Source organism: Myotis myotis, unplaced genomic scaffold (assembly GCF_014108235.1).
Source record: "Myotis myotis isolate mMyoMyo1 unplaced genomic scaffold, mMyoMyo1.p scaffold_m19_p_1, whole genome shotgun sequence".
Taxonomy (NCBI): domain Eukaryota; kingdom Metazoa; phylum Chordata; class Mammalia; order Chiroptera; family Vespertilionidae; genus Myotis; species Myotis myotis.
The window spans coordinates 71017825-71038800 of NW_023416313.1; the positions used below are offsets into that span (position 1 = coordinate 71017825).

At 41.3% G+C, this 20976-nt stretch overlaps 1 protein-coding gene across 2 annotated transcripts in view; it reads left to right on the forward strand.

Moving 5' to 3' along the window:
* BANK1 (B cell scaffold protein with ankyrin repeats 1) overlaps nt 1-20976 on the forward strand; it is a 336360-nt gene that overhangs the window by 124821 nt on the left and 190563 nt on the right. For both annotated transcript variants that reach the window (XM_036340817.1, XM_036340827.1), the window contains exon 7: nt 18390-18586. In XM_036340817.1, coding sequence (XP_036196710.1) covers nt 18390-18586 — 197 coding nt within the window. The remainder of the gene's footprint in view (nt 1-18389; nt 18587-20976) is intronic.

Sequence of the window (20976 nt, forward strand, 5' to 3'; positions counted from 1 at the left end):
TTTTCAGTGTTCAAAGTATCCTGATGACTGGGAAGTCTTCATCTGCAGTTGTCTTTGGTACTGGCCCAATCTATTAATCCTGTCACCTGTGAGATCTGTGAGCACTAGAAAAGTAGAAGAATAATCAGATGTATATTTTTTTTATTAACTTTGAATGCCTCATCAAAACACATTGTATAGGTTTACATGTAGATTTTTATACATATTATATGGTTAACTAAAAAAGAAAAAAGGCAAGCCATCAGCTAAGTAAATATTCAAAACATATAAAACTAAAAAATGGTTACTATTCTAGAATATATATTAAAAAAGAAAAAAATCCCAAAATTCAATAAGAAAAAAATAGCATCTAACAGAAATAAAGACTATTTAACAGAAATTCACTGAAGAAAAATGAAATTGTAAGTTAACAGAAGAAAAGATCTTCGGCTATATTTGTAATGGCAATATTAATTAAAACCATCACATCTGTCATACTGGCAAAAATAAATTGCTTAACAATTCTTAACATGGAAAAGATGTGGAGCAATCCACAGTACTGCCGGTAAACTGTAAGCTGGCACAAATATTTTTCTAGATGCTGAGGGAAGGCAGAGCAATGTGAGGTAAATAAAACACAACCCATACACTCAGAGGGAACTCAGAGAAGTGAAAACAATCATCACAAAAATAAGCACCACCAAAATAGTGTGCGCTCTACTCAGAAGAGCGAGCACGCACATTTTGTGCACTTTGTGTCCAGAGAAATGTAGGTACTGGGCACGCTTCAACTCTTTCATCCTTACAAGAGTCCAGGGGTGGACCCTGTTTTACTCTCCACTTTAAAGACGAGGCATGGAGACTTAACATTGCTGCCCAAATAGTGGTTGAGCCCAGCTTGCGGGCCACATTACTAACCCTGGACAACTGTGACCTCCATTGCAGTGAGCGGGAGCTCAGGGGTCATGGGAGCCCAGAGAAAGAGGGGTGATCAAGAGAAGCTTTCCAGAGAGATGAAAGGTTATGAATTTCTGCTAAATTATTTTAAATGACTATTTTAATGAATGATTTAAAGAGGCAAGTTGTCTCAGATGCTCTTTGTGTTACTTTTTGCAATCATAGAAATATAGTCTTTTTTTTTTTTTTTTTCATAGTGCATGATTTTCTTCAAATTCCCCATTTGACTCTATGAGTGAATAATGTCGTTTAGGAAGGAGCCCTGTCTGTTTTGTTCATGGATTGATTCCCAGGGGCTAGGAGAGTTTCTAGCGCTCTATACACATTTGATACATGAATTAAATAGTTAATAGCAACAAAGCTCACCATAGAGCAAAATTAATAAGACCCTAGGTAGAAGTAGGTGTAGAATAATGATATTTGGGCTCAAAAAACAAGAGTGCTTATTTGTAAGAATATAAGGCAGCTATTTATAATGTCACTAGTTTGTCTTTTATTTTCTACTTCTTAGCCATGGCATCTGCCATCAACAGCATGAAAAACTGGCACATGCGCCTTCTGAATGTGCTGCACTGAACTGCCTGTGCTCAAATTACCAGCACACATATGTTCATCTTCTCTGGGACATAAGATTTTCAGGTTTAACAGTAATAAACATCTGAAGTTCATCATAGGGTTACCAAAAAACAAAAAGTATACATACTGTTCATTAGTAACTAATAACAGGAAATTGGCTAATATTCATTCATCTTATTAAGAAAAATGCACATATGGGTTAGCCTCACATATACACCCGTGCACACATGCTCACACACACACACACAAAGTAGAATGGGCTCTTTTATTAACAAATTGAGTGAGTTTCTATTTAAGTAACCCCCTCTAACTTGTGCAGTTGTTGGGAAGTAATGATTCTCAAACCTACACTTTTTACTCTCTGAAATACTTAACATACCTCCTTCCACATCCTAAAGGGACTCATTTGGTCTCTGGATTCTGCCATTGACATATAGTTATAGAAGATCTTTGTAGTGTCACTGTAAGTCTAAGGACTCATTGCAATACTCTGAGAAGGCTAGGAATTCAAAGATATAGAACTTATTCTAATATCTTGTACCTATAGGTTGTGGTTTACCCATACCCCCATAGTCATTTTCTTTAGTCAATTAGCCAAGTGTCTCCAAAGAAACTGAGCCAATAGGATGTATTGAGAAGAGGAAGGAGAGGGAGAGAGAGGGAGAGAGGGAGAGAGGGAGAGAGAGAGAGAGGGCTGAGAGGAGAGAGAGGAGAGAGGAGAGAGGGAGAGAGAGAGAGAGAGAGAAAGAGAGAGAAGAGAAAATCAACACGAACAATCACAGCCGAATACAAATGCCCATACAAATAAATAGAACGAAAGAACCATCACATAAGAACTAGAAAAAGACCGATTTACTTTAAATCTTGGCCTCCCATCATTGTGGGACTAGCATTTCTGAAAAGTTCTATAATCTGCAGGGCAGGCCAGCTGGCTGGGAATTCCAGCAGAAGTTGATGTTGTAGTCCTCAGTCCAAAGGCAGTTTGGAGACAAAATTCCTTCCTCTTTGGTGAGCGTTAGTCTTTTCTCCTAGGGCCTTCAACTGGCAAAACGAGGGTCATCTCCTTTACTCAAAGTTTACTGACATAAATAGTAGTCACATCTAAAAATACTTTCATGGTAACAGCCAGGCTGGTGTGTTACTAAAGAAGTAGACACCATAGCCTAGCCAAGTTAACACAAAAAATTAACAATTACACTTACCATTATCATATTCTGATGTTGACAGCTCTGAACAACTGTAATTTACTCACACTTTTTGGGATCCCCAACAATCAGTTTGAGAAATGCTTGTTAATAGGTTTATGAAGAAACTGTAACCTAGTGGGTTTGAAAAATCTTCCAAAATATTCTATTCTAGTTTACAGACTGAGGATATGTTGATTGTGCGGTAATAGATATAATTTGGATCATGTCCTCAATATAAATACTTGGTGAAAAAAAAAAGATAGATGTTGCTTATTGTGTTCAGACAGGCTGAATTACTGAGCGATTGCCTCAGTGGTTCTCAACTTTCTGGCCCTTTAAATACAGTTCCTCAGGTTGTGACCCAACCATAAAATTTTTTCCTTTGCTACTTCATAACTGTAATGTTGCTACTATTATGAATCATAATGTAAATATCTGATATGCAGGATGGTCTTAGGCGACCCCTGTGAAAGGGTCGTTCGACCGCCAAAGGGGTCGCGACCCACAGGTTGAGAACCACTGTATTACCTGGATGATGGAGCTATTTCCTGTTTCATGCAGTACCTTTTGAGTTAGCATCTCCTGCTTAGTGTAGTAAGCTAAATACGTGCTCCTTAAAGATATTCACATCCCCATCTGTGATGTGAACGTTACCTTATATGGCAAATGGGACTTTGTCTGGGGTCCTATATCACAGTGCCTTCTTTTCCACAAAACAAGTGTCCCATGGTGATAATCAATATTTAATGATGCAGGAGCTAAGTACATAACCAATATAGGCTCTACTCAAAGACATATTTCTACTTTGACTTATTCCCTTATAATTATATTGCTGGCAGCTACCTTATCAACACCCACACCTGAACCTCTCCATGGCAATAACCTTTGTCACTTTTTCTAATGAATATTCTTTTGCTTTTTACCTTGCAACTTCATAGTCATGAACCTGAATGTTATCTGAAATCCAGCTCTTTCCTTCAGAGCCTACACAGTCAATCACAACGTCCTCTTAACTTTTCTTTGGAAATGGCTGACGTCTCTGTTCTTTCTTGTTTACTTTCCTTGCCACCACTCTAATTTGGACCATCAGTTATCTGTCCTTCTTCCTGACAAATTTTTCTAGCAGGTTTCTGTAACATCGTTCAACTTTCTTTCCAATTCACCCTGCAAATAGGTGCTTCCCTAATCGTCCTCACATTCCATTTTTATTCTATCTCTATATTACAGAAGATGGTGCTCCCATAGGTAACTTAAGCTCTACCCAGTTACTTTATTGCCCAGAGAGCTGCCCAGATTGTCTTCCTTGCCTTAGTTCATTTTTATGATCAAAATCAATATTTTTTATTGTTTTCAGTAATACAAATGTCCACTTTCCTCTCCCTTAGCACCCTCTCCCCACAACCCCTACCCAGGCCTTCACCACACTATTGTCTGTGTCCATAGGCTATGCATATACATGCAAATGCTCTTTGGTTAAACTCTTCTGTACCCCCCACTCCCCTACCCTCTGAGAAATGTCAATCTGTTCTATGCATCCATGCCTCTGGACCTATTTTGTTATCAGTCTATTTTGTTCATTGGATTCCACATATTAGTAAGATCATAGGGTATTTGTCTTTTTCTGACTGGCTTATTTCTCTTAGCATAGTCATCTCCAGGTCCATCCATGCTGTCGCAAAGAGTAAGCGACCCTTCTTTATTATAGACACATAGTATTCCATTGCATAAATGTAAATCTGGTGCTGGAGACTACAAGAAGTCCTGAAAAATGCTGAATAACCCTTACTAAGTAAAACAATTAAATCAAGCATCCTTGCCTGATGTGTTGATTTAGTACTTCTTGTGCACATTTCTGGGATTTCCATCAAAGCCAGTGGACAGCTTTCTACCTGTAAGGCATGGCCTTCGGGAAAGTATGTAGCCATCTAATCCCAACCCAGCCTACCCAGTCTCCACACTTTTGTTGCTCCAGGTTTCCTGCCTCTTTCTAGGCTCTTTCCTGCTTCCTTTCTAAGTTTTTGGTTCCTTTGCTGTCAAGATTCAGCAGAGTCAATGTTGATAAATTTCAAAAGGTATTTTTTTAATGAACACTGAGGAACAGACTATAATCACACATGTATAGACATGCAATTTCTAGAGGTTTCTTATTTTAACTGAAGGTTAACCTCAGACTAGCTGGGCTGGTTAATCACGGGGCAGTACCACTCTTCATTACCTCATCACTGTTGGCGTTTGCTAGTGGAAAGTGGATAATAAGCAAATGTATTCAAATGCTATGAGATTTACCCTAAGTGCTGTCAATTCCAAGAAGTTCTGGTAAGAAAAGGGTGCAGCTCGCAGGCTGTTCATGTGGCCTTGTGGCCTGCCTTAGTCTTGTTATGTATGTTGCCTCACTACTCCCTGGCCATTCCTGGCCCACAGCCCTGGATAAGGAGGCATTTCACATTATGTCCTCAAACACTCCTTCTCTGAGATCAAACCATCTTGCACCAACCTGCTATTTACATGTTCTGCTGCTCTTCTGTTACTCATTCTGACCTGGGTGCCTAAAATCCTACCTCTCCACCCCTCTCATTAGCCATCACATTTCCTTTCCTTTTTCTTTCTTCTTCCCTTTTTCGTTTTCTCTCTCTTGCTATCACTGCTGCTAATTTCATGGTGGATTCTAGGGTGTTCAGTAAACAATGAACTTTTTCTGGACTCAAATTTACATGCTCCATTTTTTCCCCCTCATTTTTCTTGTCAGTTCACCATTCAGATATTTGCATATACAGAGCATCAGTCTTCCAGAGTCTATTTCTATAGTTTAAACAAACTCCCAAATCTTAAACATACAGTTACCATAAATACAGAATTTTCATTAAAATTAAAAAGATTTACATCACTCAAAGACATTGGTATTACCTAAGAACAACAGAATAAAGATTCACTTTCATTCTATACTTTTCCTATTGTTTTGCCCAATAAGCCAGATAAAGGAGAATAAACATGACAGAATCAAGGCTCGAGGACTGTTCTTTCTATCTCCAGGGTGGTTGCCAATGTGAGCTCTCACCATGCCCAGTTTGCATTTTAAAATGGTAGCCCCCAAACACAGAGACAGCCAGGGAGAATGTCTCAGCAATCATGGGCTTGGACTGGGCAAGCTTCCTCCTTCAGCCCCACAGGATTGTACTCAGAGCCTCCTTGGCTGCGGGGAAGAAAGAAAAGAAGGCACCGCACTTTTGAAAATGACTGGCCGTGTTGCAATTGAAGCCTATTCTGAACTCTCTCTCCAAAAGGAAAAAGGAGCCTCAAGATAGCTTGGAAGTGCCATTGATTCTCGTTATTTATAGTAGTTAGGTTCTTTACAGTCCCTGAACAAGAGAAGCCTGAACCACTGTTCCCAGGACTAACACAGGGCTAGGTTCCCGCTAGCCTCTGGTCACAATTTCATCAACGGATCAATACTTAAGCTTGTTTTGTGTGTGTTTCTGTTTCAAGGCACAGTATTTAATATATACTTTTGATTCATGAATATTGAACTCACCACCAATAACATTTTAATCCATGCCTGAATGAAACTTATCTAATACGCGTATTTTCTTCGCAAAGTGCATCACCGTCTTCGTGTGCTTAGTAACATTAGACAGCACTGCAGACTTCTAGCAGGGGCCACTTTAAACAATGAAATCACCAACAAAAAAACTCAAAGGTGTGAAAAATGTGGCTCTATATAGGCCACAAAAAGGAACTTATTTCCAGTATGAGGTCCAAAACAGGAAGCATTGTCTGACCTCAACTGGGAATGGGCAATCGGGTAACTAACATCTTTCACTGCTCTGTACATGTCCACCAATGACTGGACATGCCAGAGTATGATTTGGGCATACAAACACATTTTTATGAATAGGCACATTTGCAAATATGGAATCCTCAAATAATGAAGATCAACTGTACTTATTTGTATGAAAAAATACATTGGACCTGATTGTAATACATAATACCTGATTGAATAGATATTATCTTTATTTCATGGTTTAGAAAATTGAGACACAGAAAGTTCTAGTAGTTTATCCAAACACATTATTTGTAAATGCTGGAGTTGGGATTCCATCCATGTAATCTTGTTCCAAAGCCTTCATATTTAAACACTAACCATACAATATTGCCTCTTGTAAGAGAAATAATATTAAGTTTTATATTTATTATTTTCAATTTAGGGTTTAAAATAATAAAAGGCATTGTTTTTAACTTTTTTAAAGATGAAATCAGGATTCATTTGAATATAATCCTGATTGGAAATTTAACTATTTAAAACATTTGTAAAAAGAATAACTGGTATGAAATTTCTTTAGAAAATTAACAAGGAACTTACAGAATGGATACAAGTTTAAAGAATGTTTCAGTAACAAGAATTCAAGTACAAAAATTAACAAGGTGAATAGACAATTGAGGTTAATACTAATGTGTATATCTATGGGCTTCCCACTCTTAGTATTTTCCATTATATGGGAGATAACAAAACTGCAGTAAAGGGCTTTGATGAACCATTATTTCCCTTTTCATGCAATTTATATTATCAAGGTTTTAGAAACATGGTAACCTTGGCAGTATGTTTTGTTGCTTGGAATTCTAAATAGGATTGCTGTACATGTCCACTTTTTCTACAGGATGAGAAGAGTGATAACTCACGTGTTGCATACATGCTCCTCCTATCACAGAGCAATCAGATTCATAAACTCAACAATATTCTGTTCCACAGATACACAGAAAAACTAACATTTCATCAGACTCCAAAACATACGGTGAAAAGAATAAAAATCATTTACTTTCTTCAACATTCACAAATACTGTGGTCCTTACTCCTTTAATTGATATCTAATTAGCATCCAGGGAAAATTACCTTAAAACCATTAGTGGCGTGGTTTCTAGCTCAGAAGGATGTCAAAAGTCCTACAATTCTGAACCCAGCTTCTATTTTATAAATGGTCCAGGGACATGCAGGAACTTTCTTAAGTACCACAGATGTAGTGGCTGAGCTGGTATTAGAATGCATATCTTCTGACTTTTTATCTACTCTATGTCGTGTGTTTCATTGTTTTGTCCTAACGTGGCCACCTGGTCATCCTACTCTGAGTGAATAAATATTTGTGATTACAGATAGTGATTTATGAGAGCAAATGGATTACATGGTCATGTACTTCCAGTTTGCATACTCATCTTAGTTTTAAATTTTTAAAGCTGATATTCTAACCTTGCATATATTCCCATTTTATTATTCTGGTGAACTAGGTTAATCTTTTGAAAGCTTTGGTTTGATTACTTTAATGGAATCATTGCCCATCTTTTATAGGGATTACCTTGAACTGTTAGAAATAGTTTAGCACAAACAAATATGTGACTCAATTTCTTTACTATGTGCCAACTCATCTATTTAATTTTAAAAACTTGAAAAATATCTCTCAGACATTATATTCTGTTTTCCTTCAATTCCCATTTGACAGACATTGGCTGAAACAACTGAAAACTTAAGTTTTTTATCCATAAAAAAAGTCAAGAGCAATTGGCCAGACCTTAGTGTGAACAATGGCTTCATTATTTACACTTTGGTTGAACCTTGGTTGATTCAATGAAAATTGCCATAAATCGAAGCAGAGGTATACTGCAGGTTAAGCATATTTTTAAAGTTTTTTTTTTTAATATTGAGGAATCTATTATTTAATCAGATAGTAAGATTATAAACTGTAAAATAAATTCTATGAGTTTAAGACAATAACTAATTTTTAAAAATTCAATAAAAACAACAAATATCTCTAAGTAAAAGCATTAGCAATCATGTGCTGGAGTATTCAATTAAGACTGAAGAATAGTGAGGGGCAGCATGTAATGCTCCCCTGAGTCCCAGGCACCTTTTTTGATCAGCACTCACTTTCTGATGCTAAGTGTGCCAGATAGGGGTTTATCCCACAGCAAGCTTTTCTTTAAACTAAAGGACTTTCTCATCTTATACTCTTCACAAGCATACCTGTTTAAAATGCAGAGGAAATCACCAATATATCAAATTTTCATGATAATCAAATCAAGGTGAAAATATAAAAAGTATGATTTTATAAAATCTACACTAATAAAAGAGAAACATGGTAATTGGCATACGACCGCTACCCTTCCCATTGGCTAATCAGCGAGATATGCAAATTAACTGACAGCCAAGATGGCGGCCGGCAGCCAGGCAGCTTGAAACTAACATGAGGCTTGCTTGCCTCAGTGATGGAGGACTCCAACGTTCCCCGCCTGCGGCTGCAGGCCTCTGAGCTGGCAGTTTAAGAAACTCTGTAACAAATACTGCCGGACTTCAGCCAGCAGATTCACAACATTGTAAGCAAAGGCCAGAAACCTACTTTCAGCCGCGGAGGCCTAAGAGCTGGAGCCAAACCTCAAAGCTAAAGCTGGCCCAGAATAAAAATGAAAAAAAGAAAAAAGGGAGCGGTTGGGAGCTTCAGTCACCCCCAGCCTGAAAACAGCCCTCAGCTCCTCACCCAGACTGGCCAGGCACCCCAGTGGGGACCCCCACCCTGAAGGGTGTGTGACCAGCTGCAAACAGCCATCATCCCCTCATCCAGGCTGGCCAGGCACCCCAGTGGGGACCCCCACCCTGATCCAGGACACCCTTCAGGGAAAACCAGCCGGCTCCACCCTTGCACCAGGCCTCTACCCTATATAATAAAAGGGTAATATGCCTCCCAGCACTGGGATCAGCGGAGCCGCGAGGCCTCCCAGCACCGGGATCAGCATGACAGGGGGCAGCACCCAAACCCCCTGATCAGCCCTGCTCTGTGTGTGACAGGGTGCGGCACCCCAACCCCCACCCCCCATGGGCCCTGCTCTGTGTGTGATGGGGTAGAGCCATAACCTCCCCATCAGCCCTGCCCTGAGTGTGACAGTGGCAGCGCCCCAACCCCCTGATTGGCCCTGCTCTGTGGGTGATAGAGGGCGACGCCCCAACCCCCTGAAGGGCCCTGCTCTGTGGATGACAGGGGGTGGCACCACAACCTCCCAATCTACCCTGCCTTGAGTGTGACAGGGGGCGGTGCCCCAACCCCCCAATTGGCCCTACCCTGAGCATGACTGAGGGTGGCATCGCAACCTCCCAATCCGCCCTGCTTTGTGCATGAGAGGGGGCGGCGCCCCAACTCCCCAGTCGGCCCTGCTCTGAGCCCGACCAGGGGCTGCACCTAGGGATGGGGCCTGCCCTCTGCCACCCGGGAGCAGGCCTAAGCCAGCAGGTCGTTATCTCCGGAGGCGTCCCAGACTGCGAGAGGGCACAGGCCAGGCTGAGGGACCCCTCCTCCCCGCCGAGTGCACAAATTTTTGTTCACCGGGCCTCTAGTGTATAATATAAAAACCCAAACTAGTTCTTAATATTAATCACACTTTGTTGATATGAGTACCTTAATATATATGAATATCATACATATACTAGTCCTATCTAATAAAAGAGAAACATGGTAATTGGTGTACGACCGCTACCCTTCCCATTGGCTAATCAGGGCGATATGCAAATTAACTGCCAGCCAAGATGGCAACCAGCAGCCAGGCAGCTGATGTGAACAGGGAGGCTTGCTTGCTTCAGCGAAGGAGGAAGCCAAGCTTCCCCGCCTGCCTTGCCGGCCTTTCAGCTGCACTCTAAGCAACATTGTAACAACTATAGAAGCTAAACAAAACCCCGGGCTTCAGCCAGGAGGACCGCAACATTGTTTCAAATACAGAGGGTAAACAAAGGCCAGAAACCTGCTTTCAGCAGCGGAGGTCTCATAGCTGGAGCCGAGCCTCAGGGCTAAAGCTGGCCCAGAATAAAAAAAAAAGGAAAAAAGGAGCGGTTGGGAGCTTCAGTCACCCACCAGCCTGAAACGGCCCTCAGCCCCTCACCCAGGCTGGCCAGGCACCCCAGTGGGGACCCCCACCCTAAAGGGGGTGTGACCAGATGCAAACAGCCATCATCCCCTCACCCAGGCTGGCCAGGCACCCAAGCGGGAACCCCACCCTGAAGGGGGTGTGACCAGATCCAAACAGCAGTCATCCCCTCATCCAGGCTGGCCAGGCACCCCATTGGGGACCCCCACCCTGATCCAGGACACCCTTCAGGGCAAACCAGCCAGCCCCCACCCATGCACCAGGGCTTCTATCCTATATAGTAAAAGGGTAATATGCCTCCCAGCACTGGGATCAGCAGAGCAGTGAGGCCTCCCGGCACTGGGATCAGCGTGACAGGGGGCAGCGCCCAAACCCCCTGATCGCCCTGTGGCTCTGTGTGTGACAGGGGGTGGGGCCACAACCTCCTTATCTGCCCTGCTCTGTTCGTGACGGGGGAGTTCCTCAACCCCCTGATCAGCCCTGCTCTGTGCGTGACAGGGGGGAGCTCCCCAACCCCCGATAACCCTGCGGCTCTGTGTGTGACAGGGTGCAGCACCCCAAACCCCCCCATTGGCCCTGCCCTGAGTGTGACAGTGGCAGCACCCCAACCCCATGATCGGCCCTGCTCTGTGTGTGACAAGGAGCGGCCCCAACTTCCCTATTGGCCTTACTCTGTGAGTGACAGGGGGGAGCTCCTCAGCCCCCTGATCGGCCATGCTCTGTGTGTGACAGGGGGGAGCTCCCCAACCCCCTGATCTGATGGGCCCTGCTCTGTGTGTGACAGGGGGTGGCATCGCAACCTCCCCATTGACCCTGCCTTGAGTGTGACAGGGGCGGTGCCCCAACCCCCCAATCGGGCCTACCCTGAGCATGACTGAGGGTGGCATCACAACCTCCCAATCCGCACTGCTTTGTGCATGACAGGGGGCGGTGCCCCAACTCCCCAATCGGCCCTGCTCTGAGCCTGACCAGGGGCTTCACATAGGGATTGGGCCTGCCCTCTGCCACCCGGGAGCAGGCCTAAGCCAGCAGGTCGTTATCTCCCGAGGGGTCCCAGACTGTGAGAGGGCACAGGCCAGGCTGAGGGACCCCTCCTCACCCCCGAGTGCACAAATTTTTGTGCACTGGGCATCTAGTATTAATATAATATGATATGCATATACTGAGTTTATTTAATTTGATGTCCTGCAAAAATAATGCTAAAGACCATGAATTGGGCCCTGAGTGGTTTGGCTCAGTGGATAGAGTGTCGGCCTGCGGACTGAAAGGTCCCAGGTTCGATTCCGGTCAAGGGCATGTACCTTGGTTGCGGGCACATCCCCAGTAGGGGGTGTGCAGGAGCAGCCAATCGATGTTTCTCTCTCATCGATATTTCTGACTCTCTATCCCTCTCCCTTCCTCTCTGTAAAAAAATCAATAAAATATATATTTTAAAAAAAGATCATGAATTGATTAACATTAAAATGACTAATATAGCTGTCATGAACCATTTCAAATTCTTTGAAAGGTTGTCATGTTTTAATTAAAAAAAACCTTAAGTTAGAAATGTTCTAGTTATTGGCCATGTACATTAACAGGCTGAGCATTTCTTACTTAATGAAAGTAAGCAGGCAAAATAACCCCATTCAAGACAATGTGAAGGGTTGGTGTAGATGATCATTCGGGCAGTTTGAAACAGATGTTCATTTTATAAAGGTCCAACTATTATGGGCCAATCTAGGATGGTAAGTATTTTAAAGTAATGAACAGAATTAGGGATCATAAGGTCGGGGTAAAGGGATTTAGGACAAAGATGCTTTGATGCAGAGAGAGAAATAGTAGGAAACTAATATTTATTGAATGTTTCAAACACCTTGCTGGGCACTTTTTATATGTTAAGTCATTTAATGATCTCAATAGCCTTACAAATGTGAATGATAAGTTATCTGGGCTCAGATAACTACTAGCTTGCTGAAGTTCACATAGAGAAAAAATGGCAGAGCCTGCTGATTCTAAGCCCATGCTGTAGTCTTCCTTCTATGTTGCCCAAAGGATATGAAGATAAAGGAATTTAGAAGAAATACATTTCACCTCAACAGAAGTATATATAAAAGCCTAAGGTTGGCTATGACATGCACTGAGGACCAGGGGGCAGACACTCAACACAGGAGCTGCCCCCTGGTGGTCAGTGTGCTCCCACAGTCAACCTCCCATGGCCGGCCAACCTCCCTTGGTCTCTCCCCCGGCCGGCCCCATTCAGCCCCAATTGCCAGCCAAGCCGAGGGACCCCACCTGTGCACAAATTCATGCACCAGGCTTCTAGTGATTATATAACCAAGAAACAGGTGCCTTAGGAAGTAAAGCACACTGTCATTAGAGGCATGCGAGCAGTACCTAGAAGATCATTTAGGAACCCAATTCTTTTCCTACGTAGGAAATGGGAAAGGTGTCCTCCAAACCTCTTTTATGTCTATAACTTCACAAAGGATGCAAGTAGATTAAAGGATATTAAGCTACTGCTAAAAATAAAGAAATGAAAAATAAAGAAAGTAACCTTCAAACTTGTGATCCCCTATAGTATCAGCAGTATAATACGTATATTTTTTTAATCCTCACCAGAGGATATTTTTTCCATTGATTTGTAGAGAAGGGAGGGATAAGGGGGGAGGGAGAGAGAGAAAGAGAGAGAGAGAGAGAGAGAGAGAGAGAGAGAGAGAGAGAGAGAAACATAGATATGAGAGACACATTGACTGACTGCCTCTCACACATGCCCAGACCAAGGCCAGGATCGAACCTGCAATGGAGGTAAATACCCTTAACCAGGAATTAAGCCCACCACTCTGGTACACAGGCCGGCCCTCTAACCGCTGAGAAAAACTGGCCAGGGTGAGCAGTAGGGTAATCTTAAATCAGCAGAACTTCCTTGTGTGTGTCAGAAAACAGGGTTCAGAGTATCAATACTGTTAAGAAATGTTTCTTGCAAAAACGTGGCCACTTATTGCAGTTCTTATTACTGTTTTTGTTGTACAAAAGTAGAGAGTTCTTAATGAAGTTTTTTTTTAATATTATATTACCTCAATGTTGATTAATTTACTGACAGTGGAGGTTGATTAGATTAAAAGGTGAAACTGTTCCTATAATGATTAAACACTTATTTAATAAAAATAACACTTTCAGCTGCATTGAGAGTGATTTAAAAATTCACCAGAATAGCAATGTTTAGGATCAATGCATAAAACATTGATTGCCGGGTAATGATTTTTTAAAATATTGAATGATGTGGCAAAGACATGATCAAGGTCATGTAAAAATCTAATATTATTCTGCAAATACTTTTCCCTATTTTTTTAATATATTTTTTATTGATTAAGATATTACATATGTGTCCTTGTCCCCACGTTACCCTCTACCCCCCCACCCCCCACCCCCCCGCTCATGCCCTCACCCCCCCGTTGTCCATGTCCATTGATTAGGCCTATATGCTTGCATATAAGTCCTTTGGTTGATCTTTCCCCCTTACCCCCACCCTCCCCTACCTTCCCTCCAAGTCCCGACAGTCCAATCAATGCCTCTCCGTCTCTGGATCAGTCCTTGTTCATCAGTTTATGTTGTTCATTATATTCCACAAATGAGTGAGATCATGTGGTATTTATCCGCTCTCCAGTTCCATCCATGCTGTGGCAAATGGTAAGAGTTCCTTTTTCTTCTTCCTCTTCTTAAAGAATACCTTTCAGCATTTCATATAATGCTGGTTTGGTGGTGATGAACTCCTTTAGCTTTTTCTTATCCGTGAAGCTCTTTATCTGACCTTCTATTCTGAATGATAGCTTTGCTGGATAAAGTAATCTTGGTTGCAGGTTCTTGCTATTCATCACTTTGAATATTTCTTGCCGCTCCCTTCTGGCCTGCATGGTTTCTGTTGAGAAATCAGCTGACAGTCGTATGGGTACTCCCTTGTAGGTAACTGACTGTCTTTCTCTTGCTGCTTTTAAGATTCTCTCTTTATCTTTTGCTCTTGGCATTTTAATTATGATGTGTCTTGGTGTGGTCCTCTTTGGATTCCTTTTGTTTGGGGTTCTCTGCGCTTCCTGGACTTGTAAGTCCATTTCTTTCACCAGGTAGGGGAAGTTTTCTGTCATTTCTTCAAAAAGGTTTTCAATATCTTGCCCTCTCTCTCCTTCTGGTACCCCTATAATTCTGATGTTGGTACGCTTGAAGTTGTCCCAGAGGTTCCTTACACTATCTTCATATTTTTGGAATCTCTTTTCTTTTTTCTTTTTCAGTTGGGTATTTTTTGTTTCTTTGTATTTCAAATCTTTGACTTGATTCTTGGGATCCTCTTGTCTGCTGCTGGATCTCTGTAAATTATTCTTTATTTCAGTCAGTGTATGCTTAATTTCTAGTTGGTCCTTTTTCATGTCCTCCATGGTCTCACTATACTTATTGAGGGATTCATTAAATTTATCGGCGGTTTCCATAAAATTCTTGAAAAACCTTATAACCGTGGCCTTAAACTCTATATCCAATCGTTTGCTTTCCTCCATTTCTGCCATTTGTGACCTGTTTCTTTGTCTCCGCATTTTGGCAGCTTCCCTGTGTTGATAGAGTGGCCCTGCGCGCCAGGTGTCCTGTAGGGCCCAGTAGCTCAGCCTCCCCAGTTACCTGGGGTGGACACTCTTGGTGCACTCTTGGTGCCTTGGTTGTTGTAGGATCACTGGGAGGAATTGACCTCCAGGCCAATTGGCTGTGAGAATCAGCTGTGTCTAAAGTGGGAGAACTTCTGTGCTGAAGACACCCTTCTGGGGCAAGACTTGCTTCAGTGGGGCTTTGGTGCTCACTGAGTCTGCTCCCTGAGTGTGTCCCTTATGGATCTGAGGAGTTGCAGTCTGGATGGTCCCCCTCTGACCACTGGGTACAGTGGCTCCTGGATCTAAGGAGGTGCTAATTCAGCCTCTGCCTGAGGCCACACAGCAGGAGCCACGAAGAGGCTCAGCTGTGAAGCAATGCAAGCCGCTGCGGGGCCTTGGGCCTTCTCTTGGAAGTTCCGGGTCTGCCTGGCTTGGCTGCAGTTAGGTACATTCACATGCAAAAGCCTCTGTTGCAGCCTGGGTGGGGCGGGGTCTCAGGGAATCAAAGGGCGGATCAAGGAGCTATGGCTGATTCTCTGCCCGGAGTCGCGGGTCTCAGTGACCCGCTAATTGCTGCAAGCACCTCTGAGGGAAAGCCGCCTTCAAGTTCGCCCGCTGCCGGACAGACCAGCTTCTCCCCGTATGAGTCCTGGGTCCCCAGAGACTTCCCGGAACCGGAGTTCAGAGCAGTCGGGAGTTTGTGATTCAAAAAGACAGCCGCGTCCTCAGGTGCCACCCCCTTTCCTCGCGCGCACGAGCCGCCGTACCTCTGCACTTCACCTCCGCAGTGCCTCTGGCTCTCAGCGTGCTTTTCTTTCCTTCTAGTTGTAGAATTTACACTCAGCCAGCCTTTCTGTTGTTCTGGATGATGTTTGCTCAGTCCTTTGCGGTAATTTTCAATTGTTGTGTGAGGCGACAATTTCCTGGTGTTTACCTATGCCGCCATCTTAGTTTCTCTACTTTTCCCTATTAACTTTGGCTGGTTTAATTACATCAGACAATTATATTTGATAATGCATTTTAATGAAAATAAATAGGAAATGATATTTTAAGGTCTTTTTTAGGAAAATACATTATTTTTATTTTGAAAATTGGTACCAGATGCATAACCCATGGATACAGACAATGGGGTGGTGAAGGCCTGGGGTGGGGGGCAGGGGCGGTCTATAAGGTCAATGGGAGAAAAAAAGGGACATAGGTAATATTTCCAACCATACAGATTCTTAAAATAAAGAAATACATAAATAAATAAAAGAAAATTGGTACCTACCTTAGACAGTTTTAGCTTTCATAAGCTTATCTTCATAAAATATTTGATAATTTTGACCCATTGCACATCATATAAGAAGGGACCAATGCATTTATTATTGAAATATGACAATAGATTTACCTATAACCATTTAGTCCCAACATATTTTGAAGGCTACATTATTTGTTTACAGTAGAGTTCTTTTCTTTCTTTCTTTCTTTCTTTCTTTCTTTCTTTCTTTCTTTCTTTCTTTCTTTCTCCCTTCCTTCCTTCCTTCCTTCCTCCCTCCTCCCCTCCCTCCCTCCCTCCCTCCCTCCCTCCCTCCCTCCTCCTTCCTTCCTTCCTTCCTTCCTTCCTTCCTTCCTTCCTTCCTTCCTTCCTTCCTTCTTTCTTTCTTTCTTTCTTTCTTTCTTTCTTTCTTTCTTTCTTTCTTTCTTCTTTCTTTCTTTCTTTCTTTCTTTCTTTCTTTTCTTTCTTTCTTTCTTATTGGTTGCCTCCTGCACAAGTTCCAGATGGGGAAGAGCCTGCAACCAAGGCATGTGCCCCTGACCGGAATCGAACCCAAGACCCTCCAGTCCACAGGCCGTCGCTCTATCCGCTGAGCCAAACCAGCTAGGGCTACAGTAGAGTTCTTAACATGTCTGGAAGGTTTGGTTTTGTTTTCTGTTAAACCATATACTGACAAACTACATTTCTTCAGCCCTGAAACATCCAAGTGAATTGAAACATCAAGGTTTATTTTCCTGCTCTTCCTTTTTTTGTCAACTGCAAAATAGCAAAGAGGGAAATGAGGCCAGATTCAGTTTTCCAAAACATTGTATGGTGGCTGTTTTCATTGCTGTAGAATTTTGCTGGAAGAGAATTGACTTTTGCTTTGAGGCCTTGGTTTCCATTGCAGTAAGTCTTCCCTTTGCTTGCTACTGGCAATGCCACAGCTATTAAAGGAAGCTGGTGTGTAATTTCTATAACACATTTTTTTTCATTTACATGTAGATGTGTAGAATAACAAATCATCATCACCAGTGTGAGTGTGTGTGTGTGTGTGTGTGTGTGTGTGTGTGTGTGTGTGTGTTTTGTCATTGGGATAGCAGTGCACATTTATCACTTTATAGACATGCATAATTAACGATGTCTTCTAATTGATACCTAATAAGTATTATAATTATGAAATTCAAACTTCAAAACATTGATATGAAGACTGTAAAATCCTAATGGAAATTTCCAAACTGGAGATGTTTATAAAACTGCTTACCTATACTTCAGTTGTGGTTACGTTTTGGAAAAACAATTTCTCCTAGAAATCTAATATATAACCCCTCCAGGAATTTAATGTTCATCTCAACCTCAGAAGGAAGCATACTAGCCTGGCAGTAGAAAACACAGAAGTTTTATAGATGAACTTATTTAGTTTTGTTATTTAGTGTTTGATAATATCAAACTACAATCAAAAGTAGTTATTACAATTTAGTGTTTTATTTTGTTGCTAGAAGCCCAATGCATGAAATTCATGCAAGGGGCTCGGCCCCCGCTGCTGTTGCTGCAGGGGCTGCCTTAGCTCCTGCCACCCTGCCTTTATCTGGAAGGTTGGCCAGAGGATGTCCAGTCTAATTAGCATATTATGCTTTTATTATTATAGATATTTGAGAGGTTGATCTTTGTTTCCAAATTAAACTTACCAATAAGAGCTAGACATTAATGCTAGTGAGAACATTAGTGTGTATATATATATATATATATATATATATATATATATATGATAAGGAATAGAAGGGGGAGATTCTGCATTGCTAAAACCACTGACAGTTTCTTATATATAAAATCACATTAAAAGTCTGCTCTGCTATGTGGGAATTACATTTAGGAGCAGATTGTGTTAATTTTTTCTTATGGGATTGCAGACATGATATAAACATTAAATTATATTCATTCTTATGATTATAGATACTCATTTCAAAGAACTTCCGACTCTTCTCCACTGTGCAGCAAAATTTGGCTTAAAGAACTTGGCTATTCATTTGCTTCAGTGTTCAGGAGCAACCTGGGCGTCTCAGATAAAAAATGTGGAGGGTTCAGATCCAGCATATATTGCGGAAAGGCATGGTCACAAGGAACTCAAGAAAATATTTGAAGACTTCTCAGTAAGTCTCCCCATTTTATCTCTAAAACTCTTTTTATTATATGAGTGTATGTGTGTGTGCATCACGCCCACGCACAATGCTTTGTGAAAAGGATGCTACTGAGCAACTAGTTGGTAGTGTCTGTCGGTCCTGAGTCATTCATTGTCTTAAGCATTTTGCAAGATTAGTCAACTTATTTTTGTTTTTCTATAAAGAGGCTCTGTCTCCACACTCTCACCCCGACATAGCCTTTTTTTGAAATTTATCTGGTCTTTTTAGCTTCCATATAGCCTGTTCAGTATTGGTGAGGAGATAGTGAGAAGGAAATAAAATCTTCACCTTTATTCTTTTGTTCAAAAGTCTAAATAAGACGTTATTAGGTACTCAAATTAAATCAATAATTATTAGATTAAAAGAATACATTTTGATAATCATTCAAAAAGTTTACCCCATAAAAATTAATTCATGTTGCTTAAATATGTTTTTCATCTGTAATTCCTTTTCTCTCTTTATAAAGTCCCAGTTCCTTATTAAGTAGGTTGAAGCCCCAAATTTTAGAATGCAATTGGATATTAATTTTCTAAGAATTAAACCAAGGGAAGATTTTGAAGAAAGGGATACTACATTAGTACATAAAACATACTTTGTGTTTTCATAACCAACTTTAGAAAAGCGATGATTTTCTATTTGTAACATAAGTATGCATATTTTGCTCAAAAAAGTGAATTATACTTCTAATGGCTCTGAGGAAAATGTAATAGAACAATGGTTCTACTGGTGAATTTGTCAATATTTGCATTTTCATAAAATAAATAATTTTATTGCTCATGAACATTTAATATAAAACATTGAAAGCTATAAATAGGTTCTGGTCATGTTAGCATTTATTCTAATTATCAGATCACCTCATTGTGATATTGGACTTCTAAAAATAATTGGTATTTTTGATTTCCAGAAAGGAAAATAACAACTAATATAACTTTCACTTTCAAGAAATAGCAAAAGAGTTATCAGAAGAGCATGTATATCATTCACTATCTAGAGTTATAATAGGATATATTTTTCCTGTATTTAAAATAAATACATCATAAATTTTTAATAAAACTAATAAAGTAGATTGATTTTGTTCTATGTCCTTCAAGTATGGGATAAACATTATTTTTATTCCTGGAAAGAATTTTTATGGTAATTCTTATATATCTGATGCATTTAGTAATTAGCCACTGTATGTCATTGTTGATCAGTGCAATATGGAAACATGGCATCTATCTCAGGTAAGTCAATGACTCAATTCAGCCTTGTGTATGCCCACGGTACTATTATTTCAGCACATCATAATTCCCTGCAACCCTATTCTAACTACTGGTGGACTTAGGTTAAACTCCCCTAAAAGTCAACACACAAGAAAAATATGTGTTAATATAAATCCAAAAGTCATACCTTCTTAGTGACATTATGCCAGATAATCACATGTTGAAATTTCATATTCTAAATTATGGTCACTATGTCTTTTTAATAACATATTTAAACCTGATAGAGGGAAAATATGCAATTAAAAATAGGCATTATGCTGTTAAAATACTTTGGTATTTCTTTATAATAGCTCTAATGTTATAATCACATTCTGATAAATCTAAGATTGTCACATATAAATTCAGTTTTTCCACAAACAGTTGTTTCAGAATTATTGAAAAGAGTAGATATTCTTTCATGTTTGAGGTTTACAATCCACCAATGGACCTTACTTCTGTCCTGCAGAAACATATTTTTTAAATTTTTTGTATTGTTTAAAGTATTACAAATAGTAGTATATGTCTCCTTTTTTCCCCCATTGAACTCCCCCCAGCATCCCCTACCCCTGGCACATGCCCTCACCCCCACCCTTAGTGTCTTGCATCCATTGGTTATGCTTATATGCATGCATACAAGTCCTTTGGTTGATCTCTTATCTCCACCCCCCAACCCTCCCCAGACTTCTTGCTGTAGTTTGACAGTCTATTTGATGCTTCTCTGCCTCTGTATCTATTTTTGTTCATCAGTTTATAATGTTCTTTATTATCCACTAGAGGTCTGGTGCATGAAATTCATGCATGGTGGGGGGATCCCCTCAGCCCAGTCTGAACCCTCTCCAGTCCGGGACCCCTTGTGGGATGTCCGACTGCCGGTTTAAACCAGCAGTCAGACATCCCTCTCACAATCCTGTACCACTGGCTCCTAATTGCTCACCTGCCTGCCTGCCTGATCTCCCCTCACTGCCTCTGCCTGCTGGCCTGATCACCCCTAACTGCCCCCCGTGCCAGCCAGGTCACCCCCAACTTCCCCCTCCCTGTGGCCTGGTAGCTCCTAACTGCCCCCCCTGCTGGCCTGGTCACCCCTTACTGCCCCCCCTGCCAGCCTGGTCGCCCCCAATT